General features: G+C 38.4%; 2 protein-coding genes across 6 annotated transcripts; both read right to left on the bottom strand.

The window, feature by feature from the left end:
* Positions 1-523: 523 nt before the first annotated feature.
* LOC131332859 (glycine-rich RNA-binding protein 2-like) lies at positions 524-778 on the bottom strand. Its single transcript, XM_058367169.1, has one exon. It carries the CDS (start codon positions 776-778, stop codon positions 524-526), a length of 255 nt encoding a protein of 84 aa, XP_058223152.1.
* A 3,918-nt stretch (positions 779-4,696) lies between these two features.
* On the bottom strand, positions 4,697-25,209 carry LOC131333127 (hydroxyproline O-galactosyltransferase HPGT3-like). 5 transcript variants are annotated; one of them, XM_058367477.1, is made up of 12 exons: positions 24,895-25,209; positions 24,742-24,805; positions 22,720-22,769; positions 22,423-22,613; positions 19,841-19,901; positions 19,635-19,707; positions 19,103-19,226; positions 18,903-18,990; positions 17,493-17,543; positions 12,604-12,675; positions 9,511-9,623; positions 4,697-5,123 (listed from the first exon to the last, which is right to left on the bottom strand). In XM_058367477.1, the coding sequence occupies exons 1-12, from the start codon at positions 25,041-25,043 to the stop codon at positions 5,101-5,103; spliced, it is 1,059 nt and encodes a 352-aa protein (XP_058223460.1). In that variant the 5' UTR covers positions 25,044-25,209; the 3' UTR covers positions 4,697-5,100. The 5 variants fall into 5 exon arrangements, with proteins under 5 accessions (XP_058223460.1, XP_058223461.1, XP_058223464.1 ...); XM_058367478.1 differs by lacking the exon at positions 12,604-12,675; XM_058367481.1 differs by lacking the exons at positions 4,697-5,123; positions 9,511-9,623 and having other exon boundaries at positions 12,624-12,675; positions 17,463-17,543.
* Positions 25,210-25,361: the final 152 nt, after the last annotated feature.

Below are 25,361 nucleotides of genomic sequence, written 5' to 3'. Positions count from 1 at the left end.
CCCTGCGATTTTTTTTGCCACAACAGCGCGTTTTCTTGTAGTCCCCGCAATTTCTATTACTCCCATCTTTTTTAAACCTTTTTCTTTTGCAAGAAAAGAAGCGCAGAAGGATGAAAAGGGAGTGCAAAAATTATTTTTGATTTCGTAATGAGCTTGATGAGGATAAATAATTTTAGTTGCCATATTTCGTAAGATGCACATCTTCGCAAATGGCAGTCACTCTTACTTTTCTGCTATTAATACTACTATCGTCACACTTACAAATAGCTCTTTCCTTTTAAGAGATATCACTAGGTAATAATATGGGATTCACCACAATTCGATTCAAAAACCAAATACGCGAAAATACCACACATGAATCCCACATAGTATTAGAGAACTACAACATGCATGGGTGATTTGATACATATCTAACGGCCATGATCAGATCGCCTACTCATGTTTTTATTCATACTTCTATAAAAACCCATTGCACAAATATCATAATTGGGCTTTCTGGGTATATCAGCTGTGAGACATGGGTTTAGTTCCATCCTCCATAATCGCCGCCTCCACGGCCACCCCGATTTCCTCCTCCATATCTACCTCCTGGCCCTCCTCCGTATCCCCCACCTGGGCTGCCTCCAAATCCCCCTCTTGGGCCTCCACTGAATCCTCCTCCTGGAAATCCTCCATATTCACCGCCTTGGCGTCCTCCATAACCCCCACCTCCACCTGGGGCCACTACCATATCCGCCACCTGGATATCCACTGTACCCACCGCTAGGGCCTCCTCCATATCCACCGCCTCGGTGTAAGAAGAATACAACCTGTTTGGATGTCGAATTTGGCTCCGGATTTGTCACGTGGCCGAACTACATCTCCCTCCCCTCCTCTTCTCTGGTCTTTGGGAGCCAAAAAAACCTACCCCGATTTGGCCCCGGATTTGGCAACTTAGGATTTGTAATCCTTCTACGTGGTGGATTTGTAATGACAGGGGTACCCCTGTCGTCGGATATGCAGGGTGATATGGGGAAGACAAATGACTATTTTGCCCTTAATATCTCTTCCATCCAAACAGTTGGAGAAATTAGGGGCAAATAGAAAACATATTACGAAGAGATCATCGACGTCGGAGAAGAAGGTCACCTCAGATCGAGAGTGGGCGAGGACGGTGCAACCTTGGCAGATTAGGGTTTTGGAGTGGAGGTTGGAGGATGGGGTTGGGGGAGAGAAGGAGGCGGTGGTGGAGGGGGGAGGCTGGAGGCGGTGGTGGTGGTGGTGGTGGAGGCTGGAGACGGTCGTGGACTGGTATGGGATGGAGACGCCTCCAATGAAGTAATATGATTGGGTGAGGTGTAGTTATTTATTTTTAAGACAAAACTGGGGGCAATTGAGACATGTATTTATTGTAAGACAAAACGAATTTATTTTAATGATAATGATAAATATGTATCCTACAATTAATGATAAATATGTATTTATTGTAATTATAATGAAATTAATCTAATTTGTTCATTAAAATATAAATTGGGGGCAATTGAGTCATTTTACAACTTATCTATTTATATCCACCTTCCATGTCCCCCTTCTCAAAAATTTATCCAAACACTGGATTACAAATTTACCATTTTTAAGAGGTGGGTCCACCCTTTTTACATATCACCTGTTATTCTATATTCACACTCAAATCCACTCTCCTCCTATATCCATCAAAAATCATATCATCCATCCAAACGGGCCGTATTTGTGTAAGTATTATGACCCACGTTCTCTCTCCATCTTTATTGTCGATGGTCTAAATGAGTTAATTTTGAATACGTGACAATAACTTCTTCTTTTTTGTCTAGTTAGTTATAGAATAACGGACAAAGTTTTTAAAAAATTCAACTACATTGCAAACTTTGTTAAATTGAATAATATTCCTTCGAATTTAAGACTACAATAGAAAATTTTATCATGTCATCCTAAAGAACAATATATTTTTGAGAAGGTTAGCCCTAACATATTCGTTACAATTTCTTTCAAAAGGGTTTTAGTATATTAATACGCCAATTAAACGTTGGTACCAAATAGATCTCATCTAGGACAGCTGTAAAAAAAATTCCTCCTCCATTCTCGAAACACTATCTACTATGCCACACGACAACTTTCAAAAAAAAAAAAACTGTTTGTTGAAAAAACAAGTATATATTTTTAAGTTATCAATTTGCCTTATAGCTAATTTTTTAGAATAAATGTTTTTTTTACCGCACTATTTATACCACTATATGACATTTTGTACTTATATTATTGGTTAATGGATCAGCTAGTAGAGTTAAAGTAATTTTTAAATATCTTATTACAAATTTCTTGAGCCGCCACTGGATAGTCTTCTACACAACATGTGCAATTTTTCATTTAAAAAATAAAATACTTTTGTTCATAATAAAATTCTTTGCAACGAATTAAAGAACTTATTGAGATCTTTAATTTGGTGCAAAAAGTTTTTAAAAATTATGTACGAAAGTACTTCATGTTTTTATTGTAAATTACACGTCTTCTAGTAAGGAAAAATCTTTGTGGGACGGAGAGATGCCAATTAATTAATTTCTCTAGATTCACATAACTAAATTTATTAGTGTCAGGGGATAATGCTTCAGAAAAGTCTCATCACCGTTATGGCACACGTGCCATCCACTGGAGAAAATCCTAACAAGCTTCGATCCACAACCATGGCAACTTCTTCGTCTTCATCTTCAACCTCTTCTTTTCTTTTCTTTTTTTGGGTAATTTCAACCTCTCTTTTTTTTTTTTGGGTAATTTCAACCTCTTCTTTTATTCTTCCTCCCAATCTTCTTCAACCTCTTCTTTTCTTTTCTTTTTTTGGGTAATTTCAACCTCTCTTTTTTTTTTGGGTAATTTCAACCTCTTCTTTTATTCTTCCTCCCAATCTTTCTTTGCTAATACTAATGAATCTTAACTCTCATTACGCCTGAATCTCTCTTAACTCTACAATTGACACCTTCTGAGTTGTGTCACTGCAACTCTTTCTACATTAGTTTATGCATCTATTCTACATTGCCAATCAAGTTTTGAGGGTTGGAATGTTCTTGAGAAGAAGTTCACATCTCTCAAACGATCTTGCCCGCTCACACCTATTTTGACACCTCACTCTTTCGGATCTCACTGTGCTATTCCAAACCGTTGATCTTGTTTAATTGAGTAAAATGGGGGCCCTGCAAAAATTCAGCCCATTTTGATATTGATAAGAACATGATCCAAACAGTTTTGCAAACACCAATTCCTATCACAGTTTTTTGTAAAAGTGTTTGGATCAAGCACTTACTGATATTAAAATTAGCTAAATTTTTGCAAGGCCCCCTATTCTACTAATTTAAACAAGATCAACGGTTTGGAACCTCACAGTGGGACCCAAAACAAAATTGGATGTCAAAATGGGTGTCAGCAATTTAAACAAGATCTATATTGTATGAAAGTGTTTCCCAGTGAACAAAATTGGTTCTCTTTACACTCAATAGACTTTATATGAAAGTGTTTCCCAGTAAACAAAATTGGTTCTCTTTACACTCAATGGACTTTATATTGTATGAAAGTGTTTCCCAGTAAACAAAATTGGTTCTCTTTGCACTCAATGGACTTTATTGGGAAACACTTTCATACAATATAGATCTTGCAAAAAAGAAAGAATTTTGATTTTTCTGCATTATTATTTTTCAATTGAACACGCACATGAAAATAGAATTTGTTTTGCTTGACTTCACTTTTCTTGAGTACATATTTATAACGTAACATCCTCAACAACGAGCAGAGCCTGATATTTTGGAACTTGATGAATTTCCTCTACTGCCTTGCCTGTGCCCTTGCCATGATGATCCTCTCCAAGCTACATATGTAGTTAGTTAGATAGATAGACACAAGCAGTTTTTCATGTCGTAGTGTTGGGTTGGTATCCCTATGCCTTTGCAGCCTATTGAGTAGATAACCGGATATTCAGACGAAAATTCGAATAGGTTAAATTTCATTGCACATTTGTTGCTAACTTGACGCACTAAGAACCTTTGCAGTACTTCGGCTTGCAGTTCACTCTCACAGGTTTTCCCAAACCCAGCAATTTTTCCCGCTCCCCTCCTACGCTGCCAAGAAACACCAAGGTGGTGTGTGTGTGTATATATTCATGTGTAGGGTAGCTGACATTTGCACTAAACATTTTGATATGTAAATGGGGATGATTAGAATCAATGCGTAGATTTTAGGACTTTTTGTTCAACTTAATTTTTAATCCTAAGCTTGTGGGAAAAAAATTCTCCTCTCAGTTAAATATATAAAGTATAGATTTTGCGTTACGAGAAGAAACAATGGTACAGTCATTACTTTTATGTACATACAAATGCATCATAAGTATTCTGTAGTCCGGTCCTAAAAAAAGCTTTGATTGGAGGGAGTAATAAAGCTTTCGATTGCAATTTGGAAACCTTTCTGTGTTCGCTCTAAATTCAACCACTCTCTCTGCGTATGGTCCCCACAAGTTCTCTCTTAATAACTCTCCTCTCTATCTATCACTCTGCACTCGTTACTCCAAAAACCTATATCAAAACTCAATCCAAACATAGCAGAGCTTGATGTGTATGGATAGTGAAACAAATCAGCAATCATTTGATTTGAATCATTGTTTGAACATGTCATATGAAGGATGATTAATGAAAAACAGAAAAAATGCCATATTAAAGTATCCGGATAATACTACTATGATTTGAATTGTACAACCGGATAATTAGAGCCGACAACTCTTTTTTTCATTTTCCCCCCCTTTCTTTGGATAGATATACACATCAGAATCCAATTGTTTCTGGTCGACATATGGATGTATCCTGTGAATCTGAAAACCTGTGTACTACTGATTACTGCTGTTGTATTTTGCGAAAAAAACATAGAAATGTCAAATTTCCATCCAAAAGAATTGACTAAAAAATGATTCTTAAATCCTCACTGTCGCCAGATGCTGCAAAAATCATCGTTATTTCAGCATACACAATGCTATTGGAATGAGCAGATCAGTAACCAACCAAGCGAGCAAGCTGTAGGCTCCGGTTAAGATGGCAAGCAATTGCCTCTATGTAATCAAGCAACGGAACACACCTTGTCTGAAGACAACGGTTGGATGCACCAATTGTTAGCATTGCAGAAAGCTCAAGGCATTAAAATCGCTATAGCATAATAAGAACAACTAGGTTTTTTAGCTTTATTCAAATTACTGGCAATAAAAGGAACAGCAAACCAATAAAAATGGGGGGAAAAGGAGAAATAGAAGGAGGAAACTCAAAATCATAATTGGACTGTGTCTTGGATAAAGTTTCAGTTGTTTAGTAGGAGGGTATAGAGTATTGTGTGATGCCAATGGGCAGAATTCTCCAGAGCAACTAAAATTTGTGCACCCTGAAGGTGGACGCAAATGGAGGGAAGGCAGAGTATTTCATTATAAGAAGTTTCATTTCCAAAAATTTAAGCATTCATCAAAGAGCTTTCCGCCGCCGCCACCACCCCCCCCCCCCAAAAAAAAAAAAAAATCCTTCTAAAATACCAATTTTCCTATAAGGGAAAATAGGTGAATCAAGGAGAAAAAAAATACGTTCAACCCTCCCTTGTTTTCCTCCCCACATAGCCATACAGAGACATCTTTGTTGTCCAAAGGGATGCCTTTTCAGGCATATATATTCCATCACTTACAATGGGGGACTATGAAGCACGGATACTCCGAAACTAGTCACGTACATGTATCGGATACTTCCCGGATACGGATACGCGCCCGATACGCCCCGATACGTATCGGATACGGCAAATAAGTATCCTGTAATTAAATTAAATGCTTTTATTTTCAGATACGTTTCGGATACGCAAGCGATACACGAGGGATACGGCCAGATACTTTTCCCGATACGGCGGGGTCAAAAATGAAATTTTTTAAAGATTTAAGGAGAAAAGTGTAATAAAATTATAAATTAAAAGGGGGAAAAGTGTAATAGTTTTATAAGGAGTACAAAATACGTAAGTCTGTTGAGTGTTGGCAGACCAGACGATTTCCTCGACGACCGACGTCCAAGCCCTAGAATCTCAATCGATTCCTCTTCTCCCTCTCGACCGACGTCCAGAATCTCGATCGATTCCTACTCTCCCTCTCGATTCCTTCTCCATGCAGGTACACACTCTGTCACTCTCTCTCTCTCTCTCCCTCTCGATTCCTGATCGACTGATCGTACTCTCTCTCTCTCTCTCTCTCTCTCTCTCTCTCTCCTCTGATCGTACTCTCTCTCTTCCTCCCCCTCTCCCTCGATTGGTCTAGAATCTAGATACTCCCTCTTTCTTACTCTCTGAATGTGTAGATAACTTGCTGAATTTTTTTATTTTTTGCACAAAATTGTCATTTTTAGGATGAGCAGTTCTGGAACCGGAAGTTTAGGTTCTACAGGCGGTAGTAGCAATCCCACGAACACAAATGAAGAAGAAGCTCCTCTTTGGGCTTATGTTACCAGGGTAGAAAAATTGGGAGGTGGAGGTGGAAACACCATTTTTAAATGCCATTTTTGTCTAAATGAATATAGGGGGTCATACTTTAGGGTCAAGGCACATCTCTTGAAAATTACTGGTAATGGGATCAGAGTATGTCCCAAGGTGACTCCTCAACACCTTGCTGAAATGAGGAAAAAAATTGATGATGCCGCGAATAAGGAGAAGATGAACATGCCTAAAAATGTTCCTTTGCCACCTTCGTCTTGCCAATCTAATTCTATTGGTGGAATGAGTTTTGAAACTGGAGGATTTAGGTTGGAAGGGTATGAAACAAGAAAAAGAAAGGCAAGTGGAACTACTGCTATTGAGAAGGCATTCAATCCTGGTGCTCGAGAACAGTTGCATTCTGAGATTGCTCGCATGTTCTACTCAGGTGGGTTGCCATTCCATCTATCTAGAAACCCGTATTATGTGAGTGCTTTTCAATATGCTGCAAACAACTTGATTAGTGGTTATGTCCCACCGGGTTATAACTTGTTGAGAACAACTCTGTTACAAAAGGAAAGGGCAAATGTGGAGAGGTTGTTGGAGCCTACTAGAAAGTCATGGAATGAAAAGGGATTGAGTGTTGTTACCGATGGATGGACTGATTCTCAAAGAAGGCCCCTTATCAATTTTATGGCAGCATCAGAAGCTGGAGCAATGTTCTTGAAAGCTGTTAATTGTGAGGGAGAGCACAAAGATAAGTTTTTCATTTCCGAGTTGATGACTCGAGCTATTGAAGATGTTGGGCCTCAAAATGTGGTTCAAGTGATTACGGACAATGCTCCTGTTTGTTCTGCTGCTGGTGCACTTATTGAAGGCAAGTATCCCAAAAAATTTTGGACTCCTTGTGTAGTGCACACCTTGAATCTTGCTCTTAAAAATATTTGTGCCCCAAAGCAGACTGGAGGTACTGCTTTTGCTTATAATGACTGCAAATGGATTACCAGTATTGTTGATGATGTGGCTGATATTAAGAACTTCATAATGAATCATTCAATGAGGTTAGCAATTTTCAATGAGTTCGTGCCCTTGAAGTTACTTGCTGTAGCAGATACGCGCTTTGCATCTGCTGTTGTGATGCTAAAAAGGTTTAAACTTATAAAGCGTGGCCTGCAATCGATGGTTATAAGTGAAAAATGGGTTGCTTACAAAGAGGATAACTTTGAGAAAGCTGATGCAGTGAGGACCTTATTGTTGAAAGAGGAGTGGTGGGGTGATATTGATTATATACTTTCGTTCACATTGCCAATTTATGAGATGCTTAGAGCTTGTGACACCGATAAACCATGTCTTCACTTGGTTTATGAGATGTGGGATGCAATGATTGAAAAGGTGAGGGCAGCCATTTACAAGCATGAGAATAAGAATCAAACTGATGAGCTAGTCTTTTATTCTGTGGTGCACAATATACTAGTTGACAGGTGGGCCAAAAGTAACACACCTCTTCATTGCCTTGCACATTCATTGAATCCAAGGTAACAAACTAACAATGCATTTACATATCTGTACTAAATATTATTTGCATAATCTGATTTTTTGTAGTTTCCAACTCTTTATCTAGGTACTATAGTACAACATGGTTGGATGAAAATCCAGAGCGTGTTCCTCCTCATAGGGATGAAGAGATTTCAAGTATGAGAAACAAGTGTTTCCAAAGATACTTTCCGAATCCAGATGAGAGAAGGATTGTCAATGTGGAGTATGCCAAGTTTTCGGGTTGCTTAGAAAATTTTGGAGACTACGACTCAAGAAATGACAGAGGGGCACAAGAACCACTTATTTAGTGGTTTGCACATGGGTCTCCAGCACCTACACTCCAATCTTTAGCGTTGAAGTTGCTTAGTCAACCATCTTCCTCATCATGTTGTGAAAGAAATTGGAGTACGTACTCTTTTATTCTTTCTATCAAAAGGAACAAAATGACACCACAACGAGCGGAAGATTTGGTTTACGTGCACAACAATCTTCGTCTCCTATCAAGGAGAACTCGAGTATACACGGAGGGGGATAACAAATTGTGGGATGTTGGAGGAGATGCATTTGATTCCCTTGAGGGTGCTGGTATACTTGAAATTGCAAATCTTTCCCTTGATGAGCCGGACATGGAAGCTGTGATATTCACCGATGAAGGCGAAGGAGATGCAATTGAAGGCTAACAATATAACATCGATATTTAGTTTTTGTTAGGTTCTCTTTGTTTGGAATGACTTGTCTTGTCTTGGACATGTGCTTAATGCTTGGTATTGGCAATTTAACTACTTTTTGACTTCTTGTGCCTAGTATGAGCCTAATAATTATAAAAATATATAATTTGCACAGCCGTATCCCCGACGTATCTGTATCCTAGTTTTTTAAGTTTTGCCGTATCCATATCGTGTCGTATCCGTATCCCGTATCCGTATCCGTGCTTCATAGATGGGGGACCAAGTTAAGTGTAGCCAAGAATAAAATAAGGTTTAACTTCTATAAGATAACAACTTTGTGAACACGCATTATGAAAATTATCTGATAATCCGAATGATGTGGGAACAAATAGAGAAGTACACATAAAATAAAGAAGCAAAAAAATATATAGAAAAACTAGAGGGCCATACAACGCATCACGCATGATCACAAAACTCTTCATAATAACCTATAATGAATACAAAAAACTGTCGGCCACTCCTGGTCCCGCTGTTTTAATCTCTACAAAAGGCCACTTATGTTTCAATGGTCTACTGCGAATATCGTTGCAGTTGATGCATCACATGCATCACTTCATTACCTTTTGTCCTTTGCATATGTGAGGATATGCAATAGCAAACTAAACGTTGAATAAATTTGCATAAGACCACTTTCAATTACCTACTCTCTCCTGTCAAGCCTTAGTAGCAATATGCCAACAAGAAAAAAATATAGCGCACAAGACAGAAAAAGTAGTAAATTATCAAGGTGGGGCACAAATTTGAAAGCCTAAGTAGCAGCACAGAGCACATTTACCTTGTCTCAAATTACTACAGCACAAACGACTGTCATCTATGTAAGACGCTTGGAGACCCATCATCCATGACCCAACTGATATATCATCATGAGCATAAGTCTTTAGAGATAAACTGCATCATTAGGAAAACTAGATAAGAAAACAACTAATACAGCGACAACAAAACATGTACACATAGTGCTCATGCTTCAATAGTCAACTGACCCAAGGTTTCGCTAGGCTAACGGCTAACCTACCAATAAGGAGGAGAAATTCTCAGTAAGAGTTTTAGTTGAGAGATTCCCATAGGACAAGAGCTTATGGCTCCCGTACTTCATTACTTTCTCTTCCATTTTCACTATTACTCGTGTGATCAATCAGTGGATGAGGGAATTGCGAGAATGAAGAGACCAGCCTAACCTAAAGTAAAGGCTCTTCCCTCAATTGATGGCGAATCAGGCATAGAGTAAAGAATGTTCTCTGAATCCACACATGAATTTACCACTAGATTCCATTGCAGTTCAAGTACATCCCTTAACCAAAACATGCCATAAATATCAAAGTTTTCAGAGGCAAAAGCGCAAGACGAGATGGTGACCTCCCATGAGGCGAGACGTAAGGCTCCTTTTGGATTTTTATCTTTTGTTTACAAAAATAATATGAATTAAGAATACTCCAAAGAGAGAGAGAGGATGGTGTTTGTGCCACACAAAGGCACCTTGTTAAAAATAAGAAAATAGTAAATAAAATTCATAAGAAAGCATGTTAAGGCATAAAAACCTAGTGCATTAAAAGATCCAACCTTCAAAAGCACTACAAGACGTCTCGCCAATGATCGAAAATCCTTCTTCTTCCACCCCCAACAACTTAAAAACAGTGTTCTAAAAGTTGGCCTAGGCGGCTGCTGGCTAGGTGGTGGTCTGGTGCCTAGATTAGGCAGCTAGGCACTAGGCCACCGACTAGTCGGTGGTTAGGCACTAGGCACCCCTTTTCCACCCCTAGCGACTTTTAGAACATTGCTTAAAAATGAACCTACTCTTCACTTATCAAAAAAGAAAAAAAATTGACTCTTCTGATGCGTTTGCCTCCATCATATAAGGCCAAAAAGGTGTGAAAAGCATACGTCTCCCTAAGTCTCTAATGGACGGGCAAATGCCTTTGTGGTTCCCCCCTCAAAAATCAACGCTCATAAGCATTTCAGCTTTGAAAACATTGATAAATATAACAAAAATCAAATGTGAAGACATCTATGTTGCCAATATCCAAGTAAGGACATAAAAACATGTGTACTTCTTGGGGATACCTACACAAGCACCCAAATGGAGCCACACCCACCTCAATACTCATCCCAGGTCTACGAACATAGCCTAGTACTTCACCAGATACTAAATAACCTCTTCTTTATTTTCATGTAAAGTAAAAATTGCATTTAAGACTGAAAGTAATGGAAAGCCACCCATTTTCAATTAAGGCCTATGACAGAAGGGCCTCATGTCCATGTAAATCAAGCGATGTCAAGTTACGGTGATCTTCCCTATGGGGCTAAAAGTGCTAAAGGGGCTTTTTCGCCTTCACAAAATACATACGGAAAAATTAAATTCTTTTGACTCCCAACTATGCAAACACTAACAAATTGTACTTTCAAATCCATACAAAGCACTCTCCAAGCCATCAAAATGCCAATCCCTTTCTCGCCAAATAAGCCACATCAAACAAAGAGGAATGCGGTTCAAAAAAATAAAAATAAAGAGGAATCATTGCCCAAATCTCCTCCTCTTCCCCACCTTAGTCCTATAATAACGTAGTTCTAAACCTCCTTCCCAAAGACCCTAACCACCCTAAAACAAGAGAAAATCAAAGTCCAAGCTCCCAAGCTACCGGACAATGAATAAGGTGATTCACCGTCTCCGTGTTCCATGCACATACAACACCAATGTCTTGAAAGGGGCATGAGTCCCCCAAATCGCTCTCCAAGGTAAAGTACTTTTTTTTTTTGGTGGTAAATATAGCATTGTACACTCCCACCAACAAACAACAAAATCCTTACACACACGGAAAACATTCCAAAACAAAACCAGATCAAAGCTACACTCTACCAACATTGTATTCCGGCACAGCCCTTCATTAACCAACCAGGGCTTTAGGAATGTTCTTCCAAGAGCTTCCTCTAGCTCTAACATTGTCTTCCACTCCTAGGTCAACCCTGTCATATCCTTATAACTTCTCCCCAAAATTCTGGCATTGCAGTAGGACTTCACTTGAAAAGATCCCTTAAAAGTAAAGCTCCATTGCATCAAATCTTCCTTTGTCCCAAACCCCTGCAAAGCATATAACCTTTCCATTAGGGGCAGAAGCTCCTCCAATGTCATACCAGTGGAACCCCCTCCCGGAGACAAAAGGACTCCTATTAACAGACACTGGATATATTGTCAGGTAAGAACCTACAATCTTTCTTTGCCACACTAAAAGTATAATCCGAGAACTTGACCAGTCACCACCATTTGATAATTCTAGGAGTTGCTCAAACCCTTTTTAATTCTTCTCCAGAGGACAACCCATAAGGACTAGTCACCTCTAGAGAAGTACACTTTCCCCAGAAAAAGTTGATTGCAAATCTTTAGACCCATCAACCCCAGACTGTCTCCAAAAAACTTCATGGGTTTGCACAAGTAAATCTCATGTAGGACTGTCATCTAATAGCGTATTCCCTCCTCATTTTACCATGGTTTTGAAACCCCTAAATTGCATACACTTGGAACCTATAAAATCAAAGAATCTGATCTTGAAAGTTCTTGGCCTTCATCTGAGTGTGACTTGGATTCACAGTATCTGGATTGGTGGAATCCCTAGCCAACTTAACCCAGTTCTTGCAAAGATACATCGTAGTATGAGCAACATATGCTCAATATGCAATAAGAACCAAGTTATGCTAGTTCACTAAACAAGCCATAAGCCAGACTGCCATTCTGGCACATGATTTATGGCTTCAGCCTCTTTTTCCTTACAGTCCTGACTCCCCATAGTTGAAGAATAATCCCACATACATGTAGTTTATCACAACTTCGAAAAATAATATCGAAACGAACCTATCAAAGAAGGAACCAAAAACTAACCTGTTTACATTAACATACTGAGCTAAATTTTTTGAGAGAATCAAAAGTGCACCACCTGCATGCCGGAAGTACCTGAAACACGATGAGGTATTGGCCAGTTGATTCTAATGGTAGACAAAACCAGTCACATCAAGCAAAAATAACAGTATCATATGAAAGGAGCACCATTCTGAGATATATATTTTGCTTCAATCTCTGTGGTTATACTAAAAAACTCCACAAATTATAATGTGCACTATGTTTCACAGACAGTTCCAAACATTTTATACACATATCTTCAGAGTATTTTTTTTTTAATTACTAATTTAGTTTATTACTTTAAATATCACGAAATGTTGCTAACCCCAAGATTTGAAATTGTCCCATTTACATTTCCTTTGGGATAACATGATTTGATTTTCATATAAAAAACAAATCAATCATCTACAATCTTATTCTCCCAAGGAAGTTCAACTTAAAAAATAACTTTTACAATAAAACTACCTATTCTGAAACTGGGAGGTCGAAAACTAATTTCCATTCAACATCTACACAAATGGGGAAAAAGATACAGAAGCCTATTTGAAGAAGCATTTGAGTAAGGTATACAAAAAGGAAAAATTAATTCGTGCAACCAACAAGGTCCAAACAGCGTTCTTAGTTCTCACAATGTTTCAGATAGGTCGATCAATACCACAAGGGCAACCAAAGTAAGACTTAAATCCTCATCTTCCTGAAGTGTTACCCAAGATTGATTAATAAACAAGTCCTATCCTGTCAGCTGAAATAATAAGTAACTATGTTAATAAACACTGAGCAACTACAGAGAAACTTCAGTAGATAAGATCATGCATTAGCTGGTTTGAGGCTATCCCAGGGCTAAGGTCACTCATGCCAGGAAGAATGACATAATAAGGCCTTTTATACCGTATCATGGAACCTTGCCCTTGATATTTTAGCAGCCTTTTGGTATCCCTGAAGTTTTCACTACTACCTTAAGAATCGCTGGTTTTCCTTTCATCCAAGTATCAGGACCATCATTTATCAGTCCCATTTTCTTTGCAGATGACCCATTCACCTCTGCAAGAAAGATTCATTATCTTTTCAGAGTTATTCAACTACCTGCCATCAATTTTCTAAAAGTCGCTCAGTGCTAGTCGACGGTCAGCCACCTTCAAGCAATTAATCGGATTGATCGGTGATTAGTCGGTGCATATCAACTAGCAATCGGCGATTAAATGGCGCATAGCAATTAGTCGGAGCTAGTCGGATAGGCCCCACCACCGATTAATTGCCGATTAAGCCCTTGTTACATCAAGCAAAAATAACAGTATCATATGAAAGAAGCACCATTCTGAGATATATATTTCGCTTCAATCTCTGTGGTTATACTAAAAAACTCCACAAATTATAATGTGCACTATGTTTCACAGACAGTTCCAAACATTTTATACACATATCTTCAAGAGTTTTTTTTTTTTTTTTTTAATTACTAATTTAGTTTATTACTGTAAATATCACAAAATGTTGCTAACCCCAAGATTTGAAATTGTCCCATCTACATTTCCTTTGGGATAACATGATTTGTTTTTCATATAAAAAATATGAAAAACAAATCAATCATCTACAATCTTATTCTCCCAAGGAAGTTCAACTTAAAATAACTTTTACAATAAAACTAGCTATTCTGAAACTGGGAGGTTGAAAACTAATTTCCATTCAACATCTACACAAATGGGGAAAAAGATGCAGAAGCCTATTTGAAGAAGCATTTGAGTAAGGTATACAAAAAGGCAAAATCAATTCGTGCAACCAACAAGGTCCAAACAGCGTTCTTAGTTCTCACAATGTTTCAGATAGGTCGATCAATACCACAAGGGCAACCAAAGTAAGACACTTAAATCCTCATCTTCCTGAAGTGTTACCCAAGATTGATTAATAAACAAGTCCTATCCTGTCAGCTGAAATAATAAGTAACTATGTTAATAAACACTGAGCAACTACAGAGAACCTTCAGTAGATAAGATCATGCATTAGCTGGTTTGAGGCTAACCCAGGGCTAAGGTCACTCATGCCAGGAAGAATGACATAATAAAGGCCTTTTATACCGTATCATGGAACCTTGCCTTGATATTTTAGCAGCCTTTTGGTATCCCTGAAGTATTCACTACTACCTTAAGAATCGCTGGTTTTCCTTTCATCCAAGTATCAGGACCTTCATTCGTATCAGTCCCATTTTCTTTGCAGATGACCCATTCACCTCTGCAAGCAAGATTCATTATCTTTTCAGAGTTATTCAACTACCTGCCATCAATTTTCTAAAGGTCGCTCAGTGCTAGTCGACGGTCAGCCACCTTCAAGCGATTAATCAGATTGATCGGTGATTAGTCAGTGCATATCAATTAGCAATCGGCGATTAATTGGCACATAGCAATTAGTCGGATCTAGTCGGATAGGCCCCACCACCAATTAATTGCCGATTAAGCCCTTGTTTTAGAACACTGCCTGCCATTGAATTTCCTAAATCCTCGGGGGCTTCTACCAAACAAAAACAAAAGCAGGGTGTAGATTGCAGGAATAGATTGACTCCCTTTTGCTCACAAGGCCGGTCTTCCAAATTCTTGGTTTTCCGCTTGATTCTCTGCCTGTTCAGTATCTTGCTGTCCCTCTCTTATCTACCAGCTCTCTGCAGATGACTGCGTTGCGGTCATTTCAAAATTTACAATCAGGATCAGAAGCTGGGCTAGCAAAACTTTAACCTATGCAGACAAGCTTCAACTGATAATATATATTCCCTTCAGTTTCAGATTTCTTGGAGAATGCACTTCATACTTCCTAAGAAGATTTGCAGCAATATTGAGTAATATTTTCTTTCAGGAACTTCCTATGGTCAGGGTCTGATCATTGAATAGCTTGATATACTTGTTGGGCCAACTTCCTAATAGCTTAAGCTTCAGGGACAATCGGTAACTTAACATGGTACCAGAGCTCAGGTTAGGAGAGGTCTAGGGTTCAAGTCTCTTTGCTGGCATTTGTTCCCCGTTAGCATCTGCCCTTTCGTAATATCTTTCACTTTATCTACGAAAATTTGCAAATCCACATGCAAGACGGCCTTGCATGTGAGGGAGGATATTGAATAGGTCGATATACTTTTTTTTTTTTGAAAGGCTATTAGCTCAATATACTTGTTGGACCCATTTCCCAACAGCTTGGGAACTTAACATTGATACCAAAACTCACTCTATTAAGGTGACCTGGGGAGGTCTTTGCTTCCCTGAAAAGGAGGGGGCTAACAGCTGACTGGAAGAAACAAGGCTGCAATGCTTGGGCGCCTATGGGCTTTATGTTCTATGCAGGAGACTCTTTCGGCTAAGCAGAGCCACAAAAATTATACTCCAAGGACAGGTGAATCTGAACTGTCAAAGGCCCTTCAGAGTGATCTTTGGACAAAGCTTTTAAAGCTCAGAAATGTGGCTAAACCTCTATGAGAATATAATTTGGGATGAAACTACTTTTGTTGTGGGTTGAAAATTGGAAACCCCTTGGACTTTTAAATGAAGTTATGGAGCTGGAGTTATCAGTTATGCAGGCTCCTTGTATGCTTGTGTGTCACATAAAATAGAAAAAAGTTGTTGGTACTAGCCCTCAAGAACTACGAGATACTTATCCACTTGTTGGGCCCAGAGGGATCTAGTTTATGACCGCTTTTACCATGATCGTTGTGGAGACTGGCCATCAACAACTATGAGACACCAATCCACTTCTTGGGGGCTGAGGGGGTTTATGCCCACTTCTACCATATTCCTTCCTAATCCTTCCAGATACAAGTCTAGAGGACCATTTCTCCTAATTATCAGCACTCTGCTTCTGCAACTTGGAATTCCTAAAGGGTTCACCGTGAGAAAGATTCTTGGAATAAGCTCCTTTGGTCCCCTAACCATATTCCAAGGCATAGCTTCTTTGGCTTCACAATTAGGGAAAGGCTCCATATTACAGATAAACTCGGGCAATGGGCAACCATTGGTGATGCCTCTTGTGTTCTCTTTCAGAGGGAACAGAGAGCAAACAGCACCTTTCTTTGCATGCTCCTTTTCTAGAGTTGTCTGCCTGGCTGTATACCATAAGTGCACAGTTTCTAAGCCCCAATATTCAATAATCATGTCAGATTTTAAAATTTTGTGGAAGAAGTTTACCACAATATCAGGGAGTAGCTTGGTCCGCTATGGTCTTCTACATGCAATAAGAAAGGAACAACAGGATCTTTCGAGTGATTCATCTAACTCCTCAGTATTGCTAAATAACATCTCTCACGATGCAAGGACAAAAGCCTCTATGCAATCCCTCATCCTAATCTGTTGCTTTGTACTAAATGGACAATCCTTAACCAGCATTAGCCCCTAGCTTAGATTTATTGGTTTGGTGTCCTTGATTGTTTGAAATGAAGGGAACGCACTGGTGTAACATGTGAAGCTTTCCTTGGTGATGCTATATGGACCATGGAAATGTTGATCTTAAGAAATATCCAAACAAACCTCTGCTGATGTTGTCATGGTTCTGTATGATGTCCGTCATAGTTCTGTAGCTAAATGTAATTTTAACTCGAAATCACTAAGACTCTTAATGTTAGTCAGCGATTTGTCAGTGAAACAACTCGAAATGTACATCCAATGCGGCAAAGCCCAAGAAAAATAATCATTTACACTCCTTTCCCACCAGGTTTCTTGCATATAAAAGTTGTACAGGATGTACAATGAAACATTGAAGTAGAAATGAGAAAGCAATTATTTTCAGCGATACCAGGAAGTAATCTACAACCATTAGATAATTAGTAAATGCAGATAAGGTCCCTTAATTAAAGAAAGTATTATCAGCGCGTGTACCCATTCTCATCCATCAGCTAGTTTACTTACGATTTCTCATCTCCAAATTTCCACCATTCAGGTTCATACCACGGCTTTCCCCTGAAAATCAATCAACAAACTTGGGTGAACAAATAGCGAACCAATAACAGTAACACTAAAAGTGCTTTCACGTTCAAAGATAAGAAATATTTGAAACCCAGTTTAAAAAGTAGCACACACTACAGAACATCAATGCCAAATATGCAACCACAAGAGCTCATATAAAGGAAGCAGGAGGCGAAGTTGATATGCTTGTATTCCTATCTAAGATAAAATTCTTTCAAAGACATAGTCCGGCTCTTCTTTATTAATGATACAATTCTAACAGATATAATTCTTTTCCAGCAAGCATCTATTGTTTTCTGTATCATCTCTTGAGGATATAAATCTTTCCAAGGTGTCCCATCACACAGATCACTTCCACTTTAGAAGGTAAGCAATAAAATGTGACAATAAAAAACCAGTGTTCTAAAACAAGGAATTAATCTCCGATTGATGCAGGACAGAATTGATAGAAGGCTAAGTATAATCAAACACAAGAGAAAGGGGCTGTTTTGGGGCTGTGAACAGTAATACGTGAACAGGAATTTGTAAGAAGAAGAAGAGAAAGGGTTAGAGAAGGATTGGTCTAGGCATCACACCTAGAAAACCCAAGGCATCACACCTAGGGGCTCTTTAGCATCACACCAAAGATATGATTGCATCACACAATCAAAGAGCTTGATAGCTACTCAAATTTTCATTCATTCAATCATTCATATCTCAAACTCTTGAAGTACATCAATATATAGGCTCCCAATGTGTTTAATGCCAAAGACTGTTCCCATCCCCTAGATAGCTGGATAAAATGAATCTGTTGTCTAATGGTTGCATGCATTGAATATGTGGTCAAACTTCCCTAAATGAAAAGTCACAGCCTTATGCATGCCAGGTCAATATCCCAAGTAGGCCCTTCATCATCCCAAATCATTGAATCTTTTGAAACTACCAAACTACCCATTGCATTAATCATGGACCGCATCACCAATTAATCGGCGATTAATTGCTAGTGGGGCCTATCAGATTAGGTCCGACTAACGATTAATCACCGATTACTAATTAATATGCATTGATTAATCGCCGATTAATCGCTCGAAGGTGGTCGACCGCCCGACTAGCCCCTAGCGATTTTTAGAACATCGTAAAAAACGAACACTGCAGGGACACTCAAGGGCAGGACATGGCACCATGGCGAGCAGGGTGGAATCTGAGAGACTTCATGCAACGATGAACCCAAAAGACAACTATGTCAAGAGTTGAGAAATTCATTTTGATTAGTATTTATAAGCATCATATGGGGCTATTATGGTTATGTATTAGGCACATTCCTTATGAAGTGACATAAACTGAGTTGAACTGAGACAAGATAAAAATATTTACTCTTCCGTTATCACTTCTCCAGACTTCATGCATCCAATGTAAGCACTATCTTGACCATGGCGACTTTCGAGAAGTTCAATTACCCCCTCTGCCAGGCCAGCATATAACAAACGAATATAATTATACAAGTCCATGGAAATGAGTACAAATTATGCAAGTTCTGACATTCTAAGCAAGAAATTTAAGCGTGAAATATTTACCAAGATCAAGGTCAATGTTGTCATCAACTTTCACATAAAAATCTGCATCCCAATTTTGAATTGCTGTACTAAAGAAAAATTTTGCTTTCTTGGGCAACTCCTCTTGAGCTTCCTCATGACCTTCCTAATAAACAGAAAAAGAGTAAAGCAAAATTCTATGCTGTGCATGTTTACATAATCCAAGAACAATAACAAATGGAAACAGATGAACTGAATAGCTGACCCTAATATCCACATAAATTTTTTTGTATAGGAACCAGTTTTATTTCTTGTACTATACCTTCACATCAAATTTTTCTGTTAAGTATGATTCATATACTGCAGTTAAGATAATATACCAGGATATTTACAGATTAAAGTAAACAGTAATCATGAGACCAATTGTTTTTCCAAGATATTTTCCTGAAGATATTAACTAGATGTCGTAAATGTATTATAATTTATACACACATAACTCAAAAGCGTATGCCTGCACATTTATCTATGGGAAAAAGACTCAAGTAGTTTTCTTCTAAAACATTAAAAAACTTACAAGAATAAGGAAATCTTTAGTCAGCTGATTTTCCTCATCAATAATGCGGTCCAAGCTATCACCTCGATTGGCGCTGTCAATTTTAAAGGCATTAAGTTATTACAAACAGTTTGTCCAGCTAAAAGTATAGTAGGATAGTAGCTAGATCTAGTGTATCATAAAATTCTAAAAGATAGAGAACACAGTTTAAAAGCGCTGGGGAGAACCTCCGACCAATCACGAAACGCATGACCACTCCCCTCTCTTCAAGCTTTCTCAAAGCATCACCTGATATATAGAAAAGGGAATTTGCAAATAAAATTTCTAATGAAAGGAACCATGTTCGATATGTAATGCCAAAACTTCAGTATTTTACTTCAACTGTTTTTAAGTTAAATTTGAATGTACCAGTGAACATCAAAATCTTGTTCCACAATGTCTAATTCCTGATGAAAATATAAATGAAAAAACAAAAACGTGAAAATAAATGGTATTTTAGGATATACACTAATACGAGTAAGACACAAACAGAGTGCACACCGCCACATATAGGCGAAGCAAAGAAGTTCAGACGAATAAAAAAATATATTCAAAGAAACTCCAGAAAACACTAAAATTTGCTCAAAGATGGCTCAACTACGCCAGAGAACTGACAATAACTCATCTACTCTGTAAACGCAAAAAACTCTCTCCAAATAGTTCACTTCCTCTTCGTCCAATGGAAAAAGAGGCACCTTTGCAACCCACTAAAACTCCGTACAAAGATTTCACAGATTGAACTTTCTAGACGTTGAAGTTCGCCAATACAAAGCATTCTCTCCATCTGCCTCTCCATATATTCATCAAATAATTAAGCACCCTAACGAGCCATTAACTCCTCCATCTCCCAATCACATAACTCACAGTGAAAAGCAATATGACGAAATAAGTTCCCTTTCTATTTTGAAGTAGTCATCACAACTCCCATGTCAAAAGCTAAGTCCAACCCCTCCTCCACCAACCGAAGATGAAGCTAAAGTATTTTGTACCATTACCCGCAAGTACCACCAAACTCCTATGAATCTGGAAATAACTTGATCCCCTCCTAAAAAACTTCTAACACCCGCTGCTAAAAAAAACAAAAAACAAAACTTCCCAAGATGTCAAATCTACTTACAGACATCAACATTTTGCCTTCACCACTCCCCCAGATCCTATCTGTCGAGACATATCTCCTTAACCATTTCCAAGAGAAAACTTGGTTGAAGATTAGCTTCTGGATCACCAAGCCTCCGTATGGGAGAGTGGCACAAACAACATCCCAATGCAGCAAAAGATACGTGAACCCCAATCCTCTTTGCAAATTTCCAATCGTTTCACCACTTAAGCGGTCACAAACTAGTGACGTAAGTTTTGTTGTTGGAAGCTTCTAGATTTAAGGTTCTAAGAAGGAAAATAAGATTTCTAGGGTCTGGTCTTTTGAGATATACACATGGAAATATTTATGGATTTACTGGTTGAACCGAAGGCAAATAGGTAGGAGAAGCGATGATGGTTGACTTGTTTGTGATATGTGATATGACAAGGTTTAGATGCCAAAACGAGCACTTTCCATAGACTATGATTCTATGAACCAAGAGCAAAGAAGAAGATGAGAAGGGAAGAAAATAGGCATTTCGACCATGAAAGGATTGGCATATTCCCCCTAACAAAATATCAAATCCTCAAAAACCAACCCTCTCGTGAAAAGAGAGATTACATGCATATTTATGGACTTAAAACGCCTTCTACTTCTTTAAGGACTAAAATTCAAATTTATCAACTACAATATTTGATAATTCCAAATATTCAACACCAAGTAGAACTCAAAATAAAATTCAGTAGCATTATTTGACTCATTGTGGACTATACCGCACTACTCATGTCCAGCAACTATTGAAATGAAAACACATCCCTAACTTCTAAACCTGTTATAATGCCACTAAATCTTGCCAGCAGCACTGCAATCTATGTGATACATAACCCAAAATATGATCATGTAATGCCTTATGTAACCTTGTAAACTCCAAATTTCCCTTCTTCATCTTCCCATGCTCCTCATCAACTCGATATGCTTCCATTCTTCAAAGGAAACTAATACGGCCTTCTTTAAAACCAAGTTTGTCATCCATAACCAGTCCTCTCGTTAAAAAAGAAGGCTACTCATAAGAACTTATCAAACCACTTTTTGCGGCTGCAAGTATCAAATACCTACAATTTTTGACGATCTGACCTACTAGAAGCAGGAATAGAGAAATTATAAGGTGGTAGCAAGCATACCCTAATATAGATATACATACGTATATGTATGTTTGTTTGTGTGTGTATGCGTGCTGGAAAATATTTTTAATCTCCTCTTTCACATTCAAACTGGTCTAGAAACTATATCCATAGTCCAGCAGGGCCTTGAGCCAAATCGAGCAGGAAATAACCTATCCCACAGCCCCTGGGGCAAGCTCTTTCCTTCCTCCATCGCTTTATTCATTATCCCTCGGGTATGTGCTGTGGTTATTTGAAACTTCCAAAAAGAGTACACGAAACAAAGAGTGAATGAAAGAAAAGAAATCATTCACAATCCGTCGGAAAACCAGTAACAATGTTTCTAAGCCATTACACATCATCTTCACTTTGACCAAATTCAATCTCAATATTATCATATACAAAAACAAAGAAAGAGAAAGTTAGGGTATCATAGTGCCATGTATATATCTCCTCCCCAATTTCAACTATACGCATGCAATCTATTCCCTATTAATACTAACAATTGTATCCACTTGGGTGTTGAACAGACCTTTTGGCATCCAGGACCCTCTAAACACATTTCGCTTCAACCGGCTCCCAAATCCAGTATAAACTCCGATAACAGCGAGAAGCCTTTTCCCAGAAGAAGAGCCACTTTGCTGCAACTTATTTTGGATATAACCCTGACTCTTTGCTAGAGTTAATTCCATCTCAGCTTCCACAATCCTCCTCTCCAAATCCCTGAGACATTTCCATCATAAACAATGGTGCACATACTGATCTCGTATTGTGAACACAGAATCAACTACATAATGCAGACAGACAATAGAGCGATCAAGAAACATACTTGCATCCTAGAACCATTAGCTTATCTTCCACGGTAAGAACCTTGGGCCTCTAGAACAAAAGGCACAAACACATTAGGAGAAGTAGGAGAAGAAATTTATATAAGAGCAGCAGTGCATGCATATTGTTTAGATAGCTTGATAAAAACGGTTGGCACATTTCCTAAAAGCTTAAGCTATTGTGATAATTGGTAACTTAACATGGTATTAAAGCTCAGGTTGCAAGAGGTTTTGGGTTTAAGTCTCTCTGTGTATTTGTACCCCGTTTGCATTCTACTTCTCCCATTCGTATTCTGGTTCGCTCTATCTATGAAAATTTGTATCTCCACGTGCAAGACGGGGTTGCATGTGAGGGAGGGTGTTAGATAGCTTGACATACATTGTTGGGCCCATTTCCTAATAGCTCGAGCTTTTGGGACAATTGGTAACTTAACACATATAATGCACTCGTTTTTGGTTCTCAGTAAACCTCCATTGTGTTGTTGCCAACAATGATGCAAGACAATTAAAGAAAAGGGTAGAAACCCTAGGACTCTAACAAGAAACTAATTCCAATTTATAAACTACCGTTACTACCCCAAACAATATCAACAGAGTCGTTTAAACAGGCTCTTCCAAAAGATAAATATGAGAAAACCTAAGACTATTACCTAAGGTTTGAATAGGCTATCCTGACCCCCCTCAAACAATGGGGCAGAAACTGTATAAACTTCCAAAAATAAGCCAAAACTTGCTCTTGCTTTTGGTTTTGGTTCATAGCAGTGATAAAGTCACTTCATATATACTAAACTATGGCATAAGGCTTACTTAGTGAAACATAATATTAGTCTAATACCTAATGGAAGTCTGAAAACCTTGGGATCATTTGTTTTCGCATTTGTTACTTTTTCACTTGATTTTCTATGAATCTGGAAAACAATGAATATCTAAGAGGTGGTATTTGTTACGAGGTAAAGCAGTGCTTGTTATGAGAGATTATGATGGTCTATCTACAACCCATAGTGGCCTTGTGTATGAAAGTTGTGAATCAACGGGATTAGCCCAGTCAGCCATAACCCTTGCACTTTATTGAGGTAAATGATTTGACTCTCCTACCTTCATGAAGGCTTTCTCTTCATGAGAGAGCGAGCGAGCGAGAGAGAGAGAGAGAGAGAGAGAGAGAGAGAGATGAACTTTATGAGCCATGCCACGTCCAATGTAGCCTAATTATGACCTAAGTGATTTTACGGTTGTGCATGATAGTCGTAACCCTTTGACATATTATCATAGCAATTGACCAACTATGTAAGCGATTGCAAAAAGATTGATGCAACTTCAGGTAACCTTATTTTAGCAAGATCAACTTCAGGCTCACTCTACCAACAATATTCCTATTGGGTTCCATTCCACTAATTCAAGATTAAAATTTGAATTTACGTGGTTAAGAAATCATACTTAAACTAGGTGGAGTGTTTGGTTCTGCTTTCTAAAAGTTCCAGGTTATTTGCATTTTCAGCACAATTGTCAAATCGGGAGTTGAATCATCTTATAATATCTTTTTTTCTAAATCATGCATCAAATCAAATCGTGAATAACCAAGCATATGACACTTAACATTATGCCCACATATTTTCCTTTCTTATCATGATCCTTATTGTAAGGTAAGGGTAAGCTAGTACCAATCAATGTTTTCTTGCAAGATTCTTACAAAACTTTTCATCTTAATTAAACGTAGGGAACAAACTACATTTTCTTTTTCACTTTCTTGCAAGATTCATACGAAACTTTTCCTCTTAATCAAAAGTATAGAAGAAAATACATTTTCTTTTCACTTTCGTTTCTTTTACTCGTTTTCATTTTCCAGCATAATTTTCTTTCTAATCAAACCGACCCTGAAGGTGAATGCCAGCCCCATTTTCCCAATTTCCTATGTCGAGATCATAAGGTAATTCAGTTAACGAGAGCGAACAGGTACTCATAAATACATCTTAGATTCCCACATTTTTCCCGAGCAGCCAAACAAGAAGATAATCAAAAAGACAAACCTGCTCCGCGTTCTTCTTGAGTAGATTCGCCAGCAAATTTCTGTTCTCTGCATCTTGCCACAACCTAACAATCAGAAGAGAACAAATAATCGTCAGAAAAACACATGAATGAGAAAGAAAAAATTGCAAGATGATTGACATAAAAAGACGAACCGGCCGGCGATGTAGAGCCAGGCGACGCATGAGAAGAAGGCCAGGAGGATGGAGGGCTTGGACGACGTCGGTAGAGGCTTTGACCTCCATCGCCTATCTGCTTTCGTAGTCGTTGGTAAGCCTTCCCTGTAAGGAGAGCTGATGTCCATTTTTTCACTGCAAGAATGCCGAACCCAAATGGAGAGATGCGACTCCCTGTGAGATAGATCGGTGGTTTGAGTGATCTTGGTTTGTGGAGTAACGAGACGATCTCTGGAATTTTTTTGAAAGAGAGAGAAATAGGTGTAGTCTCTCTCTCTCTTTTTTTGGTGCAACGGAAATGACATTAGGGGTGTCTTGGGGTAAATATATTGAGTAAGTTTTTTTGGAAAATTTCAAAATAACCCCTGATCTTTTATCAATAATTACGAATAAACCCCCTAACTTTTACAAAATATCACCTAAACACTTAAACTATTGAAAAACTC

Source organism: Rhododendron vialii, chromosome 7a (assembly GCF_030253575.1).
Source record: "Rhododendron vialii isolate Sample 1 chromosome 7a, ASM3025357v1".
In the NCBI taxonomy this organism is placed as follows: domain Eukaryota; kingdom Viridiplantae; phylum Streptophyta; class Magnoliopsida; order Ericales; family Ericaceae; genus Rhododendron; species Rhododendron vialii.
Note: the sequence above shows the minus strand (reverse complement) of the source record. Positions and strands in the feature narration are given on the sequence as shown.

Excerpts from the sequence above, each read along its gene's own strand:
- LOC131332859 (XM_058367169.1), bottom strand. The coding sequence starts at position 778 with ATGGAGGAGGCCCTAGCGGTGGGTACAGTGGATATCCAGGTGGCGGAT.
- LOC131333127 (XM_058367477.1), bottom strand. The coding sequence starts at position 25,043 with ATGGACATCAGCTCTCCTTACAGGGAAGGCTTACCAACGACTACGAAA. Across the intron at positions 22,770-24,741 it reads TCAAGAAGAACGCGGAGCAG|AGGCCCAAGGTTCTTACCGT; the intron begins GTTTGTCTTTTT and ends CTTTTGTTCTAG. Across the intron at positions 19,227-19,634 it reads CTAAAGATTTCCTTATTCTT|GAAGGTCATGAGGAAGCTCA; the intron begins GTAAGTTTTTTA and ends TCTGTTTATTAG.